General features: G+C 42.3%; 1 protein-coding gene across 1 annotated transcript in view; it reads left to right on the top strand.

Annotated features, from left to right (window-relative positions):
* LOC306748159 (partitioning defective 3 homolog B-like) overlaps positions 1 to 23,448 on the top strand; it is a gene marked incomplete at both ends in the record, with an annotated part of 181,009 nt that overhangs the window by 25,478 nt on the left and 132,083 nt on the right. The window contains 2 exons of the mRNA XM_079231291.1: positions 11,492 to 11,645; positions 17,614 to 17,708. Of these exons, the coding sequence (XP_079087417.1) occupies positions 11,492 to 11,645; positions 17,614 to 17,708 (249 nt within the window). The remainder of the gene's footprint in view (positions 1 to 11,491; positions 11,646 to 17,613; positions 17,709 to 23,448) is intronic.

Genomic DNA, 23,448 nt, shown 5'->3' with positions numbered 1-23,448 from the left:
CTCTCTCCCCAAACTCATCCGCGACTGCACTGACCTTCACATATTCAAAACACAAATCAAAACCCACTCTTCAGAACTGCAATGTGTGATTGTGTGCTCCATGTTCTTATTGTTTTTATTTTTATTTATCTGCGTTTATTGTATAGCTTATATGACGATTTCAAAAATGTTTTGTCAAGTGTTTTTGAGTACCACGAAAAGCGCTATATAACTGAAATGTATTGTTATTGTTATAAAATAATTAGGTGCATGAAATATGCAATCCATTTAGAGTGCATATTGATTGCACTATTATTTTTTATTTTTTACACCGACCAATCAATTATTTGATTGGTAGGTAGAATTTCAGTGGTTGACGACATCGCCTAATATAGTGAGTTAACAAAAGATATTCAACAGAATCTAAAATTCCTCTTCAATATGAACTTCTTTTCACAAGCTATAGTCAAATGAAAAGAACCGATTGCTCCTGAAATTGGAGCTTAGAAGACAGGATTTAATTCTAAATAATTATTTTATTGCCGTGCATATGTGCTTTTAAATCCCTTACATGGAACCCCTGAAGACCTGCCAGTCCCATTCTGTAGTGCATTATGATTTCACTGACACAGCATCATTTGCTGCTTGATCTAACAACTTAAAAGCTTGAAGTCATACCCATTTAAGTCTTTGAAGATAGTATGCACTTCTTTCTGCAGCAGGCCTCGGGCTGCTTCAAGGAAAACGTGTGCAAATGCATTGAAGATTTTGCAAGCTAATTTGAACCTTCATCGAGATAATTTAGCAGCTGAGCTGTTGGCAGTGTGTCGTCTGTATTAAGGTGGATTGTCCCTTTTAAGTACACATCATTTAGTGTCAAGACGGATTTGATTCATGGTCTCGTGAATAAGAGATATGATCTTTTCGGAAGACTAATGTAATCACTCTGTGTTGGCTATGAGCTTTACTCTTCACCTCAATCATAGAGATGTTAGGAGGACCACCTCTCATGTCACCCTTTTAGAAAGAGAAGCAGTGTGTGTCCAGGAGAGATTTATTGTGTGTGTATGTGTGTGTGTGTTTTCAGCACACACACACACTCACACACACACAAAGCTACCAGCAGTTAGCAGAAAGATTTACATACATTGACAGAGTAATGCGCTGAGCGGTGAGAGCTTTATAAAGAGTGAACCTGTCCCTGAATGTGTGAGTGATGATAACACGCTCATTTAATTGCCTAACCCCTACACACACACACACACATACGCACGCACACACACACACAAAGATCATCAGTTCTCTGTGTGGGCGTCACATCATTTCCGTCATTCACCTTGAGGGGGTGGAGGTAAGACACTGTGGGAGAAATGAAATAAAATGGGAAGAATCTGTGAGAAATGGAGCCAAAGCTAATGCGATGTCAGAGGTGTTTTCATGAACTGTTTCAGTTGGATATTAACTTCATCCTCAACTTAGGTAAATCTCCGTCAGCTAGCAAGACAATACCTTGACACAAAACTACTTGTTTTTATACTCATCATACAGTTTCAAAGTTTGTTCTGTGTTTTTTTCTTTTTCTTTAATCCCCCTTTCAGAAAGTTCAATCCATCCAGCCTCAATTTGTCCCTAAACCTCCTGCCACAGCCGGCAAGGACTCACAGTTAGGCTTAGCTGCCAACTATAAGATGATGTTTAATATTTAAAATCTTTGTTTTTGGCACTCAGCAGATGCTTGGAGAGGACCTGGTCACATTGTACATGCTGTTGCTGTAAGATGTTGAAAACCGGCTCGAAGCACAGGCTCTTAAGTTCACATATTTTTTACAACCTGACTCTAAAAAACGTGCACAGCTCTTGTAGTTCGATGCATCCAGTAGCAATATCTACAATATTCTTCTTTTTTTTTACAAGAAGATCACTTGGTCAGAATGAAGGTCAGAATGAAAAAAGTAACTTGGAGTAAGACGCCTCCTACATATAATGAAACAAGCAAATAATACATTTTACTCATCCGTCTGCCCCTGTGGTAACAAAAACAGCACTGAATATCCAACGTTTCAGAGAAAAGTGTAACCGTAAATCCTACTATTCTCTATATGACACAATAGTTTTACGATTCAACCTGATGCTGCATAATTATTTTTAATGAAACACAACCGTTAGCTCCTGTAAAGTATAGCGGACTCCGTGATGCAATGCCCTCGTGATGAACACTGTCTTTGTGAACCGCAGGATGTTTCGAAGACACAGACCCGGAACAACCCGTCACAAGCCGCCGCAGGGTGACGGCTTTAGAAACGGGTGAAGTTATTCCTTCCCGGGTGGAATTAGTGAAAGTTGTTGAAAGTATTTTTCCCCCCTTGCACTGGTTGAAAGTGGCACGGTGAGATTGATTGTTCTCGTTGAGCTACGACGCAGATAAGCTGTCTGTGGGTCAGGAGACCACCTTTAAACAATTAACCCTCTAATCCCCAAAGTGGTTACAGATTATAGACATGTGAATGGCTAAAGCGGGCAATCAGCAGATGTGAAGAACGGGACAGCGACGCTTCACCAAACATGCTTCAAGTTTTCCAAGCTTTAAAGCGACGAGGGATTTTTTTTTTTTAGCACATTCCATTTTTTTTGAGGAAAAACACATCGTCGAAGAACATTTGAAAACCATGTTTTCCTCTCACTCTATCAGTCCCCCTTTGATAAGTGATGTATGTAGTAGTAGACGGTGCGATACAATCTCTTCTCCTGATTCTTGTGCGTGTCCGTGTGTGTGTGTGTGTGCGTGTGCTGGATTGATCAGAGGTTTAGCTTCAGGACTGTCAGCTGACAGTTATTACTGCTTAGCGTTCTGACACGTTAAGCCCGGGGTAATCAACCTCAAAACATTTTGTGTGTGTCCACGAGTGTGAAACTGTGTTTGCATGTATGTGAGAGAGCAAATGGTGTGTGTGCGCGTGTGTGTGTGTGCGTGTAGCCTAATCAGTCACATCTGACAGACAGCAAATCCTACTTGAAAAGCCACTCAGACATCCATTGTTATGTGGAGAGCCAATTGAATGAGATAAGATGCTGGAAAGAAAGGAGAGGAGGGAGGAAAGGAAAGCTGGATAAATGAGCTATCAGGTGATGTGAGAGCTGTAGACTAGACCTTGACGCTGGTTTGAACACTGACTACTTCTGAAGGCTATGCGTGTAGCGCTTTAACATCAGTAAATCATTAACATTTTAGACCTCGGTGTAATTACGCACCAAAATGACTTTGTGAATAATATAGCCACCTTGAAAAGAACACAAAAAAAACTGCTTTGATCTGTGTTTCCTCCCATCCTCCCAGTGGGTGAATCCTGTGCAGTCTCTTCTGGTCAATAGGTTTCTGCGCGCTGCCGTTCAGACGGAGACTGGTGGATCATGGAGAATATGGCCCGCCCTGCACAGAATGTGTCCATCTGTGCCACTGTGTGTCTCCATAATGCGGTTCCATATGGCCATGTGTGGTCTCCACCACGGCCTCATGGCTTACACACTCAGACACGCGCTCACACATTATTGCATTCGTGCATTCTTCCTCAAGCGTATAATACATTATACAGTATGTATGAAAATGCAAATTTGGACCCAAGGCATGTATGAGCACCGTCTGCATTAGTGAGGAAGCTCAAGTAGCCACTGAAGGTCTGCAGTCTGAAGTTCACAAAGTCACTGAGCAGTTGCAGTTAGCTTCTGTTTCCTCTCTCTCGCAATAATACGTCTAATATAACGTCTTTCAGTCTGTATTTTCATCTGGCGTTCGACTATAAACGGTCTGTACAGTGTGAAGGCGACCGACTCTCCCTCTCCCCCCGCCCCTCCCTTTGTCTTTATGACCCTGTTTTTCATAATTCACAATATTTCTATCCCCCGTTGGTCTTTTTCATCCTGTCCGTCTCGTCTGGATCTCTAATGCTCCTCTTGAGAGCCAAGGGGCCTGCAGATCAATGGAGGGTCAGTACACACACACACACACACACACACACACACACACACACACACACACAAACAAACACTTTAAACTGCTGAGCAGGTGAATTTCATTCATCCATATTCTCCATTCGGAGACACCGCCATCCTGGTTATGGATTACCACGGCTGGCGATGGATCGATTGCACTGGAGGGGTCACAGTCAGAGAGATGTGTGTGTGTGTGTGTGTGTGTGTGTGTGTGTTGTCCCTGTTTTGCATATGTGAACGCATGCACGGGGTATTTTGTATATGTGTGAAGTGTGTTTTCTGATCTGTGCATTGATCTATTGTTGACATTTGACTCTTTACAGCTCACAAGAGAAGAAAACAAGAAAGACAGGACAGAGAATAAAACCGAATGAGGAATTAGAGGAGGGAGACTGAGGGAGTGAGCCCGGGTGTATCAGATTCATGTGTTAATCGATGAGCTCTTTGTTGCTTCGTGGGTGTTTCCAATAGAGCAAAGTGCTGGAACATGATGATTTACATCTGCTGATTTGTAAGGAACCGCTACAACTCAGAGGGGAGAGGGGGACAGCTGGAGAGGCAAGCTGTGGAGGAGGTTACGGGAGGCAAAGCCAAGGGAAAGCAGAGGGAGAAAGGGAGCGGGAGAGAAAGAGAAGCGAAAAGGAGACAGAGGAGATGAGAGGAAGCCACTTTATGAGGGGAGGAGGTAACCAGGGAAGAGGAAAAGGAAGGGGAAAGAGAGGAGGCAAAGGGAAGCCGGAGGGGAAAACCGGGCTAAGCAGGAATATTTGCTGATGAAAGACAAAAAGGCCAACTTGTACATAGCCTGGCATAGAAGAGCTGACCCGCCTCAGGGTTCATTCAAATTCTCTTTGTGATCTGCACAATTATTTTTACGGGCACCACACACGCTTTAAAAAAAAAAAATTCTCACGCTATCTTCCTTACAGTATGCCGAGCCGAGTGACCTAATCTGGCCAGATTGCGCAAAGAGCTGCATCAAGATTACTTCATGAGACAATAGCATGTATTTAAACGTTGACGTTACATCAAAAGAAGGGTATGGATGGAGCACCGTAGCTGAAGGATGGTGTTTAAAACGCTCACAACATAAACCACAAGGCGCTGAGCCGTCGCTTTCACATGCAGCGTCTCTTCCTTCCAGCTGAGAGACAGACGGAGAATAACACAGTAACGGCATTACTTTGTCTTCTTCTTTCTTTGCTTCTCACGGGCAGAAAACAGTTACTTTGTTTGCGTAGAAAACACATAAATGACACAATAACAGACAGTAGACGGTGGGGGGGGGTAAAGATGCACTTCAGATGCAGCTTCTGTAGTGTAGAGCTAGGTGGTGCTGTCAGTCTACTGTGTGTGTGTGTGTGTCACTGAGTGATCAAACCTGCTCTTTCTTATGAGGAACAGTTACGTCAGAGTAAAAGCTGTGTGAATTTGAACCCGGATGACATGTTTTATCCTGAATTTATTGTTTTATTTAGATCATCGCAGTTCATTAATAATATTCCTTCTCAATAAAAAAGCAACACAGAAAGCTGAAATGGCGCAGATGGCAGTAAATTAGCATTTTTTTGAGGAGAAAATGTTTTTTACACACACACACACATACACTCACACACACACACACATGATGGACAGGTGTAGCCACCTCACCCGGCGATAGTGATGGACTGGCCATTGCTCAAGATACTGCTGACTGCACAAGGTGCCAAAGCACACAAATGCACTTGAGCGTCATAGATTATTTGTATTTGTTTTATGGTGGACATAAATTGAAATCAAAGCTCAGTGGTGTACAGATAGCTTAAGCATATTTAAAGATTGTTTTGTGTGCGTGTGAGGGAGGGATAGTGTGTGTGTGTGTGTGTGTGTTCCCTCGCTGTGTGCTCATGCATTTGGCTGATTGTTGCATTCTATCGATCCACTCCAAAGCAATCAATCAGGCCCTAATCGACCCGATTATAAAGGGTATGATGTGAAAAGGGATGGTTGTGGTTGTGTGTGTGTGTGTGTGTGTGTGTGTGTGTGTGTGCGAGAGTGTGAGTGTGACCATCGATGCCATGTTGTGCACTTAAATCCTGAACTGCGATTAATCTACCTATTTAAATTTCATGTGCTCTTTTAATTTTAATAAAAGGAAAGGAACCAACTCTGCACTTCTCCACCCCACACTCCCCCCGATCTCACTCATTTACTCACTCTCACACACACACACACACACACACTTTCGAAGATGCTGAGCGGTGCACACAACAGCGTGCACATGCCACTGTGTATAATGTTGTATATCATCTGCGGGCCGAAAATCAAGGGCACAATTATTGCTGTTCGCAAGCTTCTCATGTTTAATGTTTTTTAGCTGCAGTCAATTAATGTTGATTACCTGAGTTAGATGAACTTCAAAATATCGCTGTCAGCTGTGCTCTGTAAATCGTGTTGGTATTTACAAGGATAGCGATTGAATTATGTCTTTTTCATCACTCAAAAAGACCGGCAGCATCGTGAGTCTGTCTGTAGATAAACGATCTTGCATTAAACTGACGTGTGTGTCATTCTCTGGCCCCACACACTCATATTTGATGATATACAGTACACACTTAATGTCCAAAGTTAATAGTAAGTAAATCCTCTGATATCAATATGCCAGTTGGACCCATGAAGCCTCTGGCTCCATGTACCCACACAGGTGTTTTCACTCATGGTCTCTAATTAGTGCTCTTCTCAAGACTCTGTAGGGGTTCAGTCTGTTCTTGATTGACATCTTATGACCTCAAGTCAACGGTAACCTCACGAGATTGATGCGACCGCAGTTTTTAGAGCCAGGCGCAGCAGTTGGTCCCCACTGACTGCGTGACCCAAGGCATGATGGGAAACGCCTGGCTATCGCCAGATCAAAGAACTGATTGGCTCTTAGATCTGACAACAAACACCACGTTTAAGCTTATTTATACAACAGCAATTGAATCTAACTGTTTCTTTGACTTGATTTATTCGCTGAATGCAACTGAAAACGGTCCGACTTGACCACAGTTGTTTGTCGGCGCCCCCTGCTGCCACCGCCTGCTGCCGTCTACTTTTAGGCGAGGCGCAGCTCATCTGGAACAAGATCATTCTCAGCGTAGCTCCTCCCAGCTGCCACCTGACGAGATGTCTAATCAGCCTGCATGATTGAAAACACCTGTGTAGGTGTGCTGTAGGCTTCTGCTGATGTGATGTGTTTTAATACAGTTGTCTCCTTTGCATATTTATGGATATATGTATATGTATATTATTTGTATATATATATACATATATATGTGTTTTATATGTATATATAGTATGTATATGTGTGTATATACTTTATGTGTGTGTGTGTGTGTGTGTGTGTGTATATATATATATATATATGTATGTATATACACATATATATTCACATCATAAAGTGTGAAATTTGATCACTCCCATACCATTAGTCATTAGTTGCGCTGGGATCATAAAATAATGATTTTCTGTCACACACTTTGAAATTAGTGATTTTTCACATTCTGTATTTCCCTATCTTAGGCACATTTTTAACAAATTCCCACTATTTATGAATTTTATATTGTGGCTTCAGTTCTGTCATTATCCCCAAAACCTTCTTCACAAACAATGCAAAGAGGCCACATATCCGATCATATAAATCCTGCTATCTTATTGGTTTTTACAAGCTTCTAGCGATGGTCCTGAGGAAAAGTGTGGCTGAGACTTTAAGACTTGATGTATTGGTGTCTGGGTGGAAGTGTTTGATTTTGGCGTGTTGGGTCAAGCCTTTCGATTGATCCAAGCTCTCAAATTAGATAGTCCAGCAAGCACACACACACACACACACAAACACCCACACCCGCACACAGCCCAAATTACCTCCCACTAGCCTGTACTTGTCCTGGGTAACCTGTGTGAACCTTTATTGACCACACAGTAACCATAAATATGAGGGAGTGCAGAAGGGATGGAGAGGAAGCTTAGAAGCAACCCTTTGGGGAATGATTTAGCTCGCTTTAGTGTTTTAAACCTCTGGGTTTATGTGTGCTTTTAATTAGAGCTGTACACACATATGTTGTATAGTAGACAGCTCAAATGGAGTCACGGTTATTTGGCAAAACACAGGTCCCAAATGTCCTAAATTGGACTCAGTAGTATTGTGTTTTATGCCTTTGTGCTGGCGGTCGCCGTGGCTAGAGGAATTATGTTTATGGGATGTCCGTTGGTCCGTTACATTCTCGTGAACGCGATGTCTCATTTATCAAACTAACGTAAACCTGGACTCAAGGATGAACTGCTTAGACCTTTTGTTGATCAAAGGTCAAGATCAAGGTCACTGTGAATTCATAAAACACCTTTTTGCCATGACACAAGAATTCATAATTATCCAAAAGAATAAAATTATAAAGTGATCACATTTTGAACAAACTACTTGACTGGTTGGTGGGGGCAAGCGGCCGTGAGGCGGTAATTGTAGTTATGCAATTATTTTAATATATGATCCTGAGGAAAGTAACACATTGTGATAAATTCAACACGTTGTTCAAGTGGAGAGATACTGTGAGTACGAACATCTTCACCCCAAGTACTGTTGAAGTGTGCTGAAGCCAGACACTAACTCAACTGCCATTTGTGGTTGAACCTGACATCTGAAGATTTTTTTTTTTTATTACTTGAACGAATAATGCGTCTCTTCCCAAACCCAAACGAAGATAAAACAAAGCCGCCTTCCTCGCTCGGAGGCATTTGAAGCAGATGGATAAAGGCACTTCTACATGAGGTTGTTAGCAAGACGATCAAAGTGAAATGTCTGTTTTGACAGGAAGCTGAAAGTGAAGTTTACTAGCATCTCCATCTGTGAGCCTGTTGATGTTATTGACAGGATAGCTGATTAAGAGGTTAACTGTCACATATAACAGTAATGCGGAGACGCACGTCGGTAGCGGGAAGAAACGATTAACTCATTACTTTAATGCTGGAAAGGCATCTGATGTGTTCTGTGCCTGGAAGCAGCTCCTGAGCGTACGATACAGCAGCAGTCTAGAAGGCTGTTAGAGGAGCAGAGAAAGAGTTGGCAGCATGCAACTTTTCATTTTGCTGAAAATGGACACATCATGCACTCACACTTGACACGGTGACACTCTCAGACAATCTCAAGCTTCAGGTTTGCTTTTTGCTTTCACTCGCTGACATCCCAAAGGTTTTTTTCATTTTTTTGTGATCATTTTTTACAGAACAGCACATCTGTCAGTCCCCCTCATTATTATCATTACAATCCTGTCTCGGCTTCTGTTCATCACATTCTCCGTGGCCGTTTCTCTCTTTTTCTCTGCGAGCTTTGGCTCCGTCTACGCAGTCTCACCTTTTCTCTCTCTTTCTCCCTCTCTCTCAAGCTCGGGATGCGGTGTCATTTTGTTTGGCAGGTCTTTGAGCCTCCTGTCAAAGAGAACAGAGGCAAAGTCCTAATCGCTTGTCTGTCTGTCCTTTTTCTTTCCAACTCTGCTTTTTAAAAGACTCAGCAAGACTATGTTGAATTTGTCTGACCATTTTTCTTGCTGTCATTCTTTCAGATGTTCTCTTTTTAAGAATCTCTCCCACCTCTTTGTGTGTTTATCTGGGAGAAAATAGTCTTGTACTATTTATGACAGACACATTTACTGAAACTGTTCTTTGTTTTTTAATTCAATTTGTGCATTTTTTGCACCAAAGCGGCTTGAAGTGATAAATACTAGCTATAAGTTGTCAGCAAATTAAAATAGCTGTGCTTGCATGAGAAAACCAAGGTTTTATACTCGTGGTGACAAAAAGGTGTAAGTGCGGAGACGGAAGAGGGGGTCAGAGATGAGGAGAAAAAGAGATAGCAAGTAGCAATAAGCAAGCTGGAAGGAAAAGTAAAAAGAGAAGTCAGAGGACATTTGTGATAAGAGCGAAGAGAAGACGCTGAGAAAGATGTGCGTTGGACAGAAAAGGGGAGTGTGACAAACCATGAATGTGTGCGAGACCGAATACTTGGTGAGATATGGGAGGATAAGAAAGGTGTGATATTGTATAACTTGATATTATTCTGCTCTCTGTCAGCTGAGGTCATGCTGGAAAGAGAGCACATATACAGGAAGTGAATCTACACACAGACATAAAAAAACTGGAGTTTTGTACATTAACATTTTCAATTCGTCAGATGCTTTTGTCTGAAGTGACGGGCGAATGCGGTCCAGTCCAAGCCACGGCAGATCAAGGAGAAGCCTTCGAGAATAAGTGCCTCGACACTCAGTTCCACCTCAACAAGTGCTCCAGGGCTTGCGGGTGCATTAAGTGACACGAGTACCTTGAAAATGAATGAGAGCCAGAGACGCATCGAGAGAGAGCAAGAGCAAAACATTCTCCGTTTTTTTTCCGGTTCCTAATTTATCAAAAAACCCAATGAAGAAACCTCCAGTGAAAATCTGCTTTAATCATCAGGTTGGCCTTGGAAAACATCTAAAAAAGATGCTGTCGCTGGACTTCTCTGTACGAGCACCTGCGTAAGCTTTTAGTCTCAAATGTTGGCATCACGTTGCGCTTTAGAATTACATTTTCAGAATGTTGGCATCGGTTTTTGTTGCTTTCTTTTGCAGAAGAGCCAGCCAGCAAATCACCGTGCAGTGACTCACATCTGTGTGTGTGTGTGTGTGTGTGTGTGTGTGTGTGCACACTAGTTTGCACGCTCTCGTATGGTTTCGGTGTTTGTAGCATGCGTCTGTATGAGTGAGAGAGTATGTTGCACACTTGCGGGTTCCGATGTAGCAGGAAGCCTCTGGCTGTACTGGCAAAGTCCCCTTTCTTTACTCTTGGCCACTATAGACATGAAGCACACACACACACACACACACACGCGCACACACAGACACACACACTCACGGGTCTATTCAGGTTTTCACGTGGAGGCCCCTAGAACACTGTGTTGACAAGCCCCGTGCTATGTTAGGCTAAACGCAGACTCAGTGCAATACTCAATAGACAGGGATTCCACTATTTAACACAGGTAGAGCTAGCAGGGGGTCGCACACACGCAAAGAGGTGGGACACACGGATGGAGGCGGTTGTTACACAGTAGAGACACACACTCTGTCGCAGGAATGCTGGGTTCCTTGGACGTCCTCTATAGCGTCCTCATCCACAAGGTAACTCAGAAATTGTGTTCAAACAAAAGTGGTTAATATCTATATTTTTTTTGGTGTGCATATTCTTTATTCTTTAGCTAAAAATGTATCTTTGCATCGTACTGTATTATGCATTTGAATTGCCGTGAATTAAGCACATTGGAGCGGCTTTACCTCCAGTGTAAGTGGAGCGCGAGGAGGGAGTGCAGCTAATAGAAAGCCTGGAGTGATTGTGAAGAGGCAGTTTTATAAGAATCTCTGAACAGGATTCCTGCTGCTCCACTCTGATCAAATACGGTGCTCATAATGGATGAAAAGAACAGACGAATTACAATAAATAACCAGCTACATTTTGTGTGTGTTTTCTTTTTTTCCTCACCGTTTAGCTGATGGCTGTGTATGAGGAGCAGGAAGCCCAGCAGAGGGGCGTGGCTAACTCAAGGCTGGTCCCCAGCCCCGACCTCTACCAATCTGAGCTCTCCGTCTTCCAGCCGGTCGCAGGGGGAGAGATTGAAGTCAATTCCTCAGCCCTCAAGTCCAGTGAGTCATTGTTCATTTATGTACTGTATATTTATTTTGGAGGTGCCTCACTCTGACGCCCATCAAATCAAAGGGAGTCTTTATGTTTTTAGATTGACACATCGACGAAGTGATGTTTGACAATTCAGGGCTATATTTTGAGATTTGAGTGGTTGACATTTGGTAGCGCTTCTTTATTGCTCCATGCTTTGTATATACTTTACTTTTATGTTGATTCATAGAAGATTTGTATACTAGAAAAAGTTATTTACAGAGTTTTACAACTTTTGCCTCATCTCAGGTTTAATATAAACCTTATTCCTCCCAGCCAGAGTAATGTGCTAAACGATATAATATGCTTTCTCTCTAGAGGAAGAACAATGGTCTTAACATCAGTGAGGCTTTTGCATTTGTCATCACATCCCAATTTCTTTCCCCAAATTAGACAACGTATTTTTCTTATGACGACAGGCCAGTCCATGTTATTATCTCTGGCAAACCACGACCGCTCTGTGTCTGCGCCTGCTGGCTCTGAGCAACCAAATACTGCAGGTATTTCCAGTACTTCCCCCATTGCTGACTCAGCTGGCACTCTGCATTGATTGCAGAGATCAACAGTCTAGCCACACGTGCAGTATAAGAACAATAAAGTTGTCCTTAATATTCTTCTGATTTCCTCCCACTGCATGCACTTTGATGGGAGGTATAGTTTTGCCAGAAATCCCTACTTTGTAATTCAAAGGTTTACTGACACATTGTCGAAAAGCTTTTTCAAAGAGTTCCTTTGACTTGAAAAAGAATGTAAAGTCCTTCGGGAAAACCCCTGAGTTTACTTTATAGATGTAACCTGCAGGTCGGTGCACAGACGGGTCAATGTCACGACTGATGTGAAACAAGAAGCAGGTTCACTGGGACTGAAATGTGATGCAGAGGTAGACTGCAAGGCAACGTCAGTGAGGGCTGGTACTCAAGTCCCAAAACACCAGTTTGGAGGGATGCATAGATGGCTAAAAAGTTGAAACATAAATAAAAGAAAGCAATAATAATGTACACGTTTACTTATTGGGTCCAGTATATTCTTATTACCCCCCTACGCTAGACAATAGGAATGATGTTAACCTTGAATTACAGAGCAGATAAAGGTCAGGACGTCATGGGCATGTTCTGCGGGACAGTGATCAGAACAAGATGAGGACAGCTGAAATGTTGGCAGCGATGTCTCTGAGATGCAGAATGAGATGGGGATGAAAGAGAATCGATGAGGAGAAGCAGAGGACAGGAAGTGTGTGCGTAATGTCAGGCGGCGGGACGAACTCTGATGTCTGCGTCTGCTTACTGTAACGTGGCATGGACCTATCTGAATGACCTTTCTTTCTCTCCCTCTCGTTATTTCTCCCCCTCTTCTCCTGGTTCCTCTTTGTCTCCCTTCCTTCATCTCTTTCTGTCTCGTGTCAAGTCAAGCGCCTTGTTCAGCAGAGGTATTGTAGATGTGAGTGCGAGATGGCTTTCAGCTGTCACGGCAACTTGTCCAAAATGTAGTTCTGCGTCAATACAACAAACCGCGCGGGTGATGGATCGGGTGTACCGGCAGTTCACTAAAACCAAGGCATTGCTTTTCGGCTCCGGCTGTCAGCTGATCACAGACTCCACTTAGTTATGAATTGTGGACTCCGGATCCGCTTTGCTGCACAGTCCGTGGACTTCGTACCATCCGTCTAGATGAACACGCGACATTTAAACATAATCTGTCAAGGTTGTTTTCAAAATGTCATTAATGGGCCAAATGGAGCGCGATAACGCTCATCCATCTATTGTGAGTAGGATATCAGAAAGTTCCATTACTTTCTGCTCTTGTTGTTTTTGATGAGACTATTAAAATCTCTCAGTCGGCTTGAAGGACGTCACACGGTCTGTTGAGCTCAAGGACGCCGGATCGAAAGAATCCCGACGCCCTTCTTGTAATAGATCTAATTTCACGTATCATGTCTGTTACAGCGAAAGTCCTGTATCTTGCATCTCTGCTACTAGCTTTGACATAATTGACGTTTTGGCTTGCATGACCTTCCTGAGTGAAAAGGGGGCCTTCGCTGTATGATCCAGACACCGTTAAGACAGGAAGTTTAGTCTGTTTCGGCGTGGTCGCCTGTCAGCAGAGATTAGTAGTAATGTGCGACTGTCATGGTAGATTAGAGGTAACGCAGCTCTGGAGACTATCACTGTCAGTGTGAGAAGGTCAGACTTAGGCCTCTATCACTGTCTTATGTTTTGCCTCCGACTCCAACCACTTGTTTCTGTCTCACCGTCCCACCAAGTCTCCTTCTCTCGCTCTATGCTTCCTTCTCTTTCAACTACTTGCTCACAGGAGGTTTCACACTTGAATCCAAGAAGGACTCCTACAGAGTCCGAAACATTGGTTTAGTGGTGCTGATGAGCGCCGCTGCTCAAATTTGAAGCATCACAGTGCTGAAGTGATGCATGATCAGCATTAGCGGACAAGACCGTTGATTAAAGTGTTTTTCTTCGAGTGGTGTGCTTCAGCGCGACTCGAGCAGCCAATGTAATTGTTACCATGGCTAAGATCTTGAGAGAAATGAAGGGGATGCAGAAATGTCAAGTGTCCAACACTGTGTACATCATATACAGTTGGGCTGTGTGATTTAAAGAAGAAGAAAAAAGTCAGAAATAGGCATTTTTCCTCACAGGATATATTGACCTGTCCGAGGGAGAAATGCACTGGTATAAATAGTAGAATTAATCATGGCTGAATTCCATTTAGGGTCCTGGTACTGTTCATGCTGGCTCTCTGTCACGCTGTCAGGGCTTCCTGGGACATTCGATTAGAAGGAAGCCGTCGGTAATGTTATTAGTAACCCCGGTGCTTTTCCTGACGTCGCTTTAAAATGACGGCTCGGAGGACGACTCATTTTGTTAAATGCCTGTTGCCTCGACTCTTCTCTCCTTGTGTCTCTTCCTCTGCTCACATCTCCCATGGGGTGGAGGGGCAAGGCCTGAGGAGATGAGGCGAGGAAAGGAATCAAAGATGTACAGACTGGGAATTGAGAAAAGCATACAGCTGCACATAGTATTAGAACGGCAGTGAGACTGCAGTACTAATACTATGTGATCTGAAACTGACCCTGCAGTTTGCCAATCTAGTAGAAAACTATTGATCCTGGAATGCCTCCAGGTATATGGACATCATAGCATCACTATTTGTCCCTAGATGGTCATTGTAATTCATCTTAATGTGCCACTGAATACAGACAGCACCTTCACACAACAGAACATTTTGACCACATCCTTTCTGGTGATTCATGTCTGCTTCCATCTAAGACTGGGAAGAGGATAGCATAGAATTCAATTATATTTAAAGGCTTCTTTAATTTAGGTCTTCACAATTTGGGAATTTTTCTGTTTTTTTTTAATCGTCAGTTTCATTGCACTCGTCTTTGCATACCACTGATGATCTTTTCCTTTGTTTGTCCCTTTATTTCTTTACTTGCTTCCTTCAACTGTTTCTCAGTTTGTACGTCCTTTGTCCTCCGTTCATTTATCTGTCTTTCATTGCCTCTCTTTAAGAAGATGAATTGATTAGTGGTTTGATGTAATCCATACCCCACAGCCAGTCTTAAGAGCACCAAGGGTCCATTTTGTGACAATCAATACATGACCCTACAAATATCATTTGGCATGTGTTCTGAGTAGTCTACCCATTTCGAGGTCCCCTCCACCCCCTCCACCCCCTCCGCCGCCATTCTCATTTTATTCCCAGTGGAACTATAGCGGCTAACATTGCAGTGTTCTTAATGTATATATGGATTGATGGGCCCATGAATGGGGCTGGTAGATTTGAGGATCGGGAGTGCAACACACACACACATCATAATAATACCTCCAGTAATAAATGTTATTTATTTGGATAGCTTTCCGCAGTGTTGACTTTTCTAACCATTTCACTATTTCTTCAAGCTCCAGCAGAAGCAGCAGGCAACAGCGTGGTGTGCGTCATCCGTCAGCTTCTGTTCGATGATGATTTTATGCAGTGGGCTGATGAGCTGTGGAGAGGGAGACACCATCATATGTTACTTACATGCACATAGAGAGCTGCAAATCAGACGCTTATTGGCCATTTGGGCGCATGGACGCCAGTGTGTTCACTGATGGGATATTCAAGCTGCTCCTCCCAGACCTAATGAGCACATGGAGCCGTGCACGTCTACAAGAACAACATTCAGGAACGGGCTTCTGATCACACTGCTGCAGTATAGTATGGAATCAACAGATGTGGACATGAATGCAACACATAAATGTCTCGGGTTGTGCTGGCTGAGAAGTTTGGATGATTAAAAGACACTGTGAATGTTTTAGGTTCATGCTTTCTTCTACTTAATGTCCACCGCCTACCAGTTATACCTCCATTGCTCTTTATTAATTTATTTTTAACAAGCAAAAAATTGTACACTTTTGGGAGTCTCCATGGAGATAGTAATGTGCCTTATTGTGGCGTCTGTTCAACAAAGTACATTCTGCCTCAGTACAGTGTGTCTTCATTGGAATTCAGACACAACTGTTTGAAGAAGTTTGAATTGGCTCTGTGGAGAAAAAGTAAATAAAACATCTTCTTAATCTTATTTGATTAAATTCTACATCCTGTAGCTGTGAAAAGCGTGTCTTTCAAAACATGCAGCTGCCCAAATGAATACACACCCATATGCATATATTTGTTTAGTTTTTTATCACGTATTTGTACCTAATTTCTTATGGCCATAAGGGGGCGATGACTCGGGTTGCAAAAATAAGTCAGATTGTATTGAAGTCTATGAGAACATGACTTCTCACTTGATTTATTACCTCACTAAAAACATTGTAAACATGAGTTTATGGTCTCAATCGCTAGTTTCAAGTCTTTGTCCTTAAAGCATGATGTCTCATTTAGAGTAAAATAGACTATCCGTCCAGTCTAATCAGTCCAAATACGGTCAGTTCCCTTCACTGGTTGCAAAACGTTGATAGTCAAAATCCTAGATGGCGAACTCGAGGCTCCCAAACGGCACACAAACCAATGGGTGACATCACTGCGGCTGCGTCCAGTTCTTATAGACAGTCTATGTGCTTTATGTTCTGCTGCTTCCATGTCTTCAATATATGTTGCGAGAAGCATTTTGTCCAACAAAAACTGCTTATTAGTTCATTGCACTGGATGTCCTGGAGGTTCTGGTTTTTGTTTTATAAGCACACGCTGACTTGAACTGATGGCACGTTGCAAACAACAGAGTGGAAATTAATTTTGTCAACCTAAGAACATAAGAATATTCATCACTCCTCTCTCTTGCATCCTCGCCATGCTTTGGCACTCGTAAAGAAGCGCACACCAGCTCCTCTCTGTAGTGTGGCATGACGAGCTCCGGGTCTGTATCTTGTCATCTAAAGGATTATTATTAGACTTGAATTTTGCTGAACTGTGACTCAAAAATCAAAATAGCAGAAGCTTTTGTAAGGTAGTCGTGTGTGTGTGTATACACACACACTTGGCGTGTATCAGGGACACTGGCTGTATATTCTGAAGCAGTGCAGATGCAGACTCTCACTATTCTGACTTATAGTTATAGGTGTTGTCAAGTTCTTCGTGCAGATTCCTTCTATAAACAAAGAAAGAAGAGGAAGTGGTTGATTTACAGGCTGCAGGACTTCTACTTTAAACATTGTCGGTAGTTACCCAGTGGATACAGACATACTTTATAAACACACACACATCACTGATGCTGCTTAAAGCATGTATTCATAAGGCTGTGGTGATCATCATGTTGTAGACGTGGATTTGTGTCTCTGTTAGAGAAGAATTTTTGAAGAGTAAACATTATTACCGTGCCGCCGATCTTGAGGTCGCCACTCAAATCTTTAAGAGCAGGCCTCAGTAGGAAAAAAACACTCAAAGCTACCTGCACTTATGTGATGTGTTTGTGTCCTTGTGTTGATGTTTCTTTTACAGACACCCCACTGTTGGTGAGAAGCAGCAGTGACTCAGCCCTCAGCCCCCAGCCGACAGAGACCAGGCCCCCCCTCAATGAGGAGGCCGTCGGGATGGTAAGACCCTGAACCACTCACACAAAAAGACACACAGTTTGTAACCCACCCTTTATCTATATTTTCTTACTACTTTTGTTCCACTCTGAACAGCACGGCCTCACTTTAGAATGACCTTTTGGTCCCTCAGAAGAGGATTCTTCATGGTCTTTGTGATCCACTCAGGTTGGGTCCGGCACCAATGTTGGGTCAAAACCCCCACTGGGGCAGAATGAACAGAGGAATCTAATTTACACTTTTTGAATGGCATTGCTCATTCCTGGACATCCCATAAACTTTCCTCTAGTGTCAACAAGAGGCTCTTCTGGTGCAAAAGGGACATCATGCATTTGTTCAGAAGTGTATTGGTTTCCTTCAATACCAGCCAGTATATGGCCTTGTTCTGTGTACAAGACGGACTGGTCTGTGTCTACTTTCTTTCATCAAGTCTCATGTTCAGCTTTCCTTTTCTTATAGGTTCATCAGCTTCTGTAAGATATTGATTCATCATGATGGATTCTCACAAACACTCCCGCGCTATCGTAATCTAATAGGCAGATCGGCATGAAAATGCTAAGCACATCAATACTCCCGAGGGGGTAAACACTTTGATTTTAATGACCCGGTGGCCTTTCATCGAGAAGGTTTCCCAGTATGCCACAACTGGTAATGCTCAGAGCTCAGCGCACCGTTGATATAGTCTTTCATACTTAATGTTTTACTAACTATAAAAGTCTTTCCCTTTTGGAATGACCGCAAAAGGATCAATAAAGACAATTGAGACATAAATAAAAAGTGCCTCCCGAAGTCCAACCGTACCAAAAGTAATTTAAGATCTGAAATCTTTATTTTTGTCAGGCCTGGTTCTGTATCCAGGAAAACCTCATATATATATATATATACACTGTCCATAAATTGTACAGATTTGCCTTTCGGGAGGATATTTTATTCAGATAAGCATTCAGAATAATTCCACAGATATCAGGTGAACAGTAATTGAATTTGTTTATTGAACAACAACAGAGTGTGGCTTGGTTTACTGCTCTCTTTTATCACAGCCTATATATCTCATACACATGTAAACACATCAATTGTATCTCATCCAACCAGTTAAAAGTTTAATCAAATACAAGTAAAAATACAGATAAAACAGGTTATAAGTCACTATTTTCCCCCTTTTTGGTGAATTCCGACATATGGCAGCAGTGTGTGTGTCTGTGTGTAGTAATATATGTGTTAAAAGGTCGGGGGTGAGCGGTGCCCGGGGTGTCCTCGTGTTCTCTTTAATCCAGACATGCTTTGCCACATCACACTCTTCTAACAAAGACGGATGTCTCTCTCCCTTCTTTCCTCTCTTTTCATCCTTCCGCTCTCTTTTTTCCCAAAAGGTCAGAGGGCACACACTTTCTCATCTGCCTCTTCCTCCCCCTCCTCCCTTCTTCGTTACCCCCGTCCATCTCACTTATTCATGCCTCTTCGTCAACATCTTTGTCCAAACAGTGTCAGCATTAATTCTTTAGGTCCAGCTTCCAGACCTGCTTCATCGTTTTGACCCCTGGGCCAGATGTTTAACCTTTGATCCACGTTGTCCATTTTCTCTTCTCTGAAGATAATATATACATTTGTTTCTGCATCTCCTATTTCCTCTCTGACTGTGGAAGCAGTTGCTTCACTTCATATCTAATCTGATTCTGTCCTTTGCCATAATATCCCTCCATCTGCATATTCATTTTTCTTCCTATTCCTTATTCTGATTTTGCACTTTCATATCTGATGAGATACGGTTGGAGATTATTTATTAGATTTTTATCATCCACACATTTTTTCTGTTTGCTCTGTGACAGAAACACAGACACTTCTCTCCTCCTCCCCGTCTGTTCTCCTCTTGATGCATTTTATATGTATTTTACTCTACTTTTACGCATCAACACCTTGCCTTATAACACCTGTTATGGAATATTATCCCAACACAGCGTTCCGGTTCCACAGAGGAGTCGTTTTTATTTCTTGTTATGATATTGTTACAGTTTCATTTCCCTGTAGATAGTTGGACACGACAAATCCCTCAAGGTCACTGGTTAAAGGGACTCCATGCCTGATTGGCCTCTTGAGTGGTGAGTCCTCCTCCCGTGGGTCTCCTCACCGGACAAACATCCCTTTTTAAAACCACGCTGTATTCCCCGTAGAACGACCTGTTTGCGAGGTTCAGTTCTTGTGGGGAACGTGATTGGTTCTCAGAGGTGGCCGGTAAACCTCACTGAGGCTGAACAAGTGGCAGTAGTAGAGGAGGCTGTTGTTTTGAGGAAGATGTAAGGGCTGCATCGGGAAGAAGAGAGAGAGTAGTGCATTGAGTGTTAAAGACACTTTAATATCAACATCAAAATATTCAGTTGATACCCAAGCGTACCAACTGAATTGAGAAAAAACAAGACCAGCAATCTCTTCTGATTTACAACCTCCAGCGACACGACACGTAGTTCAGCAGAAATGAAACCTGCATGCACTTGTCACTAATAAATATAAACTGCCAAGCGCTAATCTATTTAGTTTTATTTACCCGGTGAAATGTAATCCTAAGCTTAGGAATGTCCGTCACGTTGTTCTGCGCCCACCTACCATTCCTTACATCTTTGCTCTGTTTTCACTGCACACCATCACTCCCGTGGCTGTCAATATGAAATATTGCCGGGTGTCAATTACACAGTAGGCCTGTCTGGACCGTGTGCATCTGGGTGTTTTATATGCTGCTGTGGCTGCATGATCGCATGCATGTATGTGACCTCAGCCACACCAGCTGTGGACTCTCGTTATTACGGTTCACGCTCGCTCCTCATGTTCCCCGTCTCGTTTTACACATAACACTACAGCTGTGGTGATCCGAAGCCACGATCAGCTTCTTTAATGGGAACACTTTTAGCAAACTGTTAATCCCATCTCACCACATTGTGACCCACATTTAGATAATCAAAACTAGCTTCATTTCAGTCCCGATAACTTTAGAGACTCCGCCTGGTCTCGTTTGCGGCCCGTGATCGGGATCTGCCGACGTTTGTGCCTCGTAAAGAAATAACTGGAACATGCGTCAGGAAGTAATTTCCCCCTTTTTGTTTTTAAAATCTGCTGCCGGCAAGAAACCTTAAGGCTGAGATCAGATCCTTCCTGCTCACGCCTCCACTTGTGAGTAAATTTAACTTCGCCCAATTTGTTGTTCAATTAAAGTCAACAACAAATCTATCTCTGTAGTTTCATGTTGTTACCACCGCAAACATGGAGATTATTTTTATTTTTTTACACGGCTTTGTTGAATACTGTATAATTTTTCTCTTTATACAATTATTCAATAATAAGTCAACATTGTGAGTCAAATAGCCATGTTCTAAGTGAGATAATGCACAGCTAGGGAACACCATTTTGCAATAATGGCCGGCTCGCTGTACATTACACACATTTTACGCAGGATTTCGCTGTCATGCTGATAGTGGCATTGAGCGATCATATTATATAAAGTATGACAACAGTTTATGAAGATACCTTTTTTTATTTAAGGAAAGAAAAGGGGTATTCATTCATTCATGAATACATTGTTTTGTTTGGTCCAGTCATGAAGTAGAAATCAAATCTCCCTCCGCTGTGTTTCTGTCTTGTTTTTCTGGAGGTGTGGAAGTGGCAAATTATGCCTTAACTACTTTGAGTAAAATAATTCTGTCAGTTTGACTCTTTCCTCTTCCTCGTGTGTCATTTTCTCAGTTGCTGTCTTTATTTTTCGTCCCCTTCGCTGCCCCTCACTCTTTCACTCACCCTCAGTCACTCACTCACAGGTCTGTCTCTCCTCAAGCGGCCAGGTTCAGATTGAGGTAATGGCTCCGGGTAATTGTTCAAATTGTCACTTGGCCTTTCGGCGAGAGCGATGAGGGGAAGAAAGTACTCTTCTTGCAGTAATTCTCCGTCTTTCTTCTCCCCCCCTGTCTCTTCTCCTCCTCCGCGTCCCCTCGCTTTATTTAATTTCAATCCAGCAAGATTTACTGGCGCGGCTCTTCCGTTCTAAATGCCAGGCACAAATGAGTACAGTAAGCCACCAAATCACTCCGTCTTTCCCTCTCTCGCTTTCACTCACACACACTTAAAACACACACACATACATACATATACACCGGGATACAACTTGTTAATTAGGCTGGGAGTATCTTACCTGGAATACTACTGGGACTAATAAGGCAGTGTGGCACTTATTTATCATGCTGTACCTGGGTGTGTTTGCACATATATGTTCGTCAGTGAAGCAATTTTCAATTTTTCAATGTGTGTGTATGCTGGTTTTCATGTGAAAGCGTCTGCTCTTTTGTGTTTGCACCTTCTCCTGTTCCTAGTCGTGCTGCATGCGTAGAGTTAGAGAGCTGGACTCATCTTCATGAGTCTGACAGGCATGAAACAATGCAGGGACAACAGACACACACTACACTAATGATGCTGGCTTATGATAATCATTTAGAACAAAAAGCAACAAAAAAAAGAAAACGACAACATAGACATTTGTGTCCTTTGCCCTTAAACTGACCAAACACAGACACGTAGAGTTTTAGCTGTTGTTGTTCTAAACAAATAAACGTACGTATTTCCAGATTTATGTCATAGAAAAATGAGTGTTGACTTTTTGTTTATTTCCTGGTTCAAACGTCGGGCTCTCTTTGACGTGGAATTTATCAAAACCCATATTCACTCCAATTCATCAGCCACGTCCCCAAAGACATATTTCAGGATAGATTACCTTCAGTTTATCACTGTCACACACATTTATAGACGCATACCGTATACGACGCGTAAGCACAAACTATCCGGCACGCGTTACAATTCATCTATCATACTCACTCAGGGAACACTTAGCTTGATTGGTTATTCAGTAATTAGCAATATCACTAATAGTTCACTCTTTTTATCCGCTTTTAAGCAATTATTAGATTGGACCGAGAATACTAAACGCCCGCTGCCTATTTAATATAAGCATAGTTATTCAAGGTAGGATTATCCATCATTGAGTTAAAATGGAAATGCTGCTTCTCGATCCTCCAGTTTTTTGGAGGGCCGCTAATGCTCACAAGTATCGATTGAGCTGTCCAAGGTCGGCAGACTAATGTATTCTTTTTCTCTGCAGTTGTCCTCGAAATATTTCAATACATCTTTGTCGTTTAATACATATAAAACATTCGGTCTTTCAATAATTATTACTGGGCTTCTTGTGTATATAAATACCCTGTTTGTGGCACTTTACATTTTGATGCGATATTATTATTAATTCCTGAAAGCAATGATTGGCTGAGTGTTTATCAACCCTGAAACATATTCATAAAGTGTATTATAATCTCAGTAATATTAAATGGTGTTATGTAATTGACGTAATGGATTAGAAGAACAGTGATGGTGGTGCTATTGGCTGCTCATTGGCACGTATCATTAGAAGTGTTCAGACTACTAGTTAGTTAGTTACTAGTTATAGATCACATAGTATGATTCAATGAGTAACTTAGAGAAAGATTTTATTCTCCGATCAAAAACAACAAAGTTGTCTCTGGATATAAATAATTCTCCAATATTGCGAAGAATAATGAGGCACATTTATTTGTTCACATTCATTTACTCGTTCTAAATTACCCTTTTGATAAGGAGCCGACATCGCTGGCCTTTTTAATTAATACGTCGCTCCTCCAAAGAGAGAGAGACTATTTCTACGTGTAGTTATTAAATGAGACATACAATTAAGCACCAA

The sequence above is a fragment of the Taurulus bubalis genome (genome assembly GCF_910589615.1).
Source record: "Taurulus bubalis genome assembly, chromosome: 15".
Taxonomy (NCBI): domain Eukaryota; kingdom Metazoa; phylum Chordata; class Actinopteri; order Perciformes; family Cottidae; genus Taurulus; species Taurulus bubalis.
This window is presented reverse-complemented; position numbering and strand designations above follow the sequence as displayed.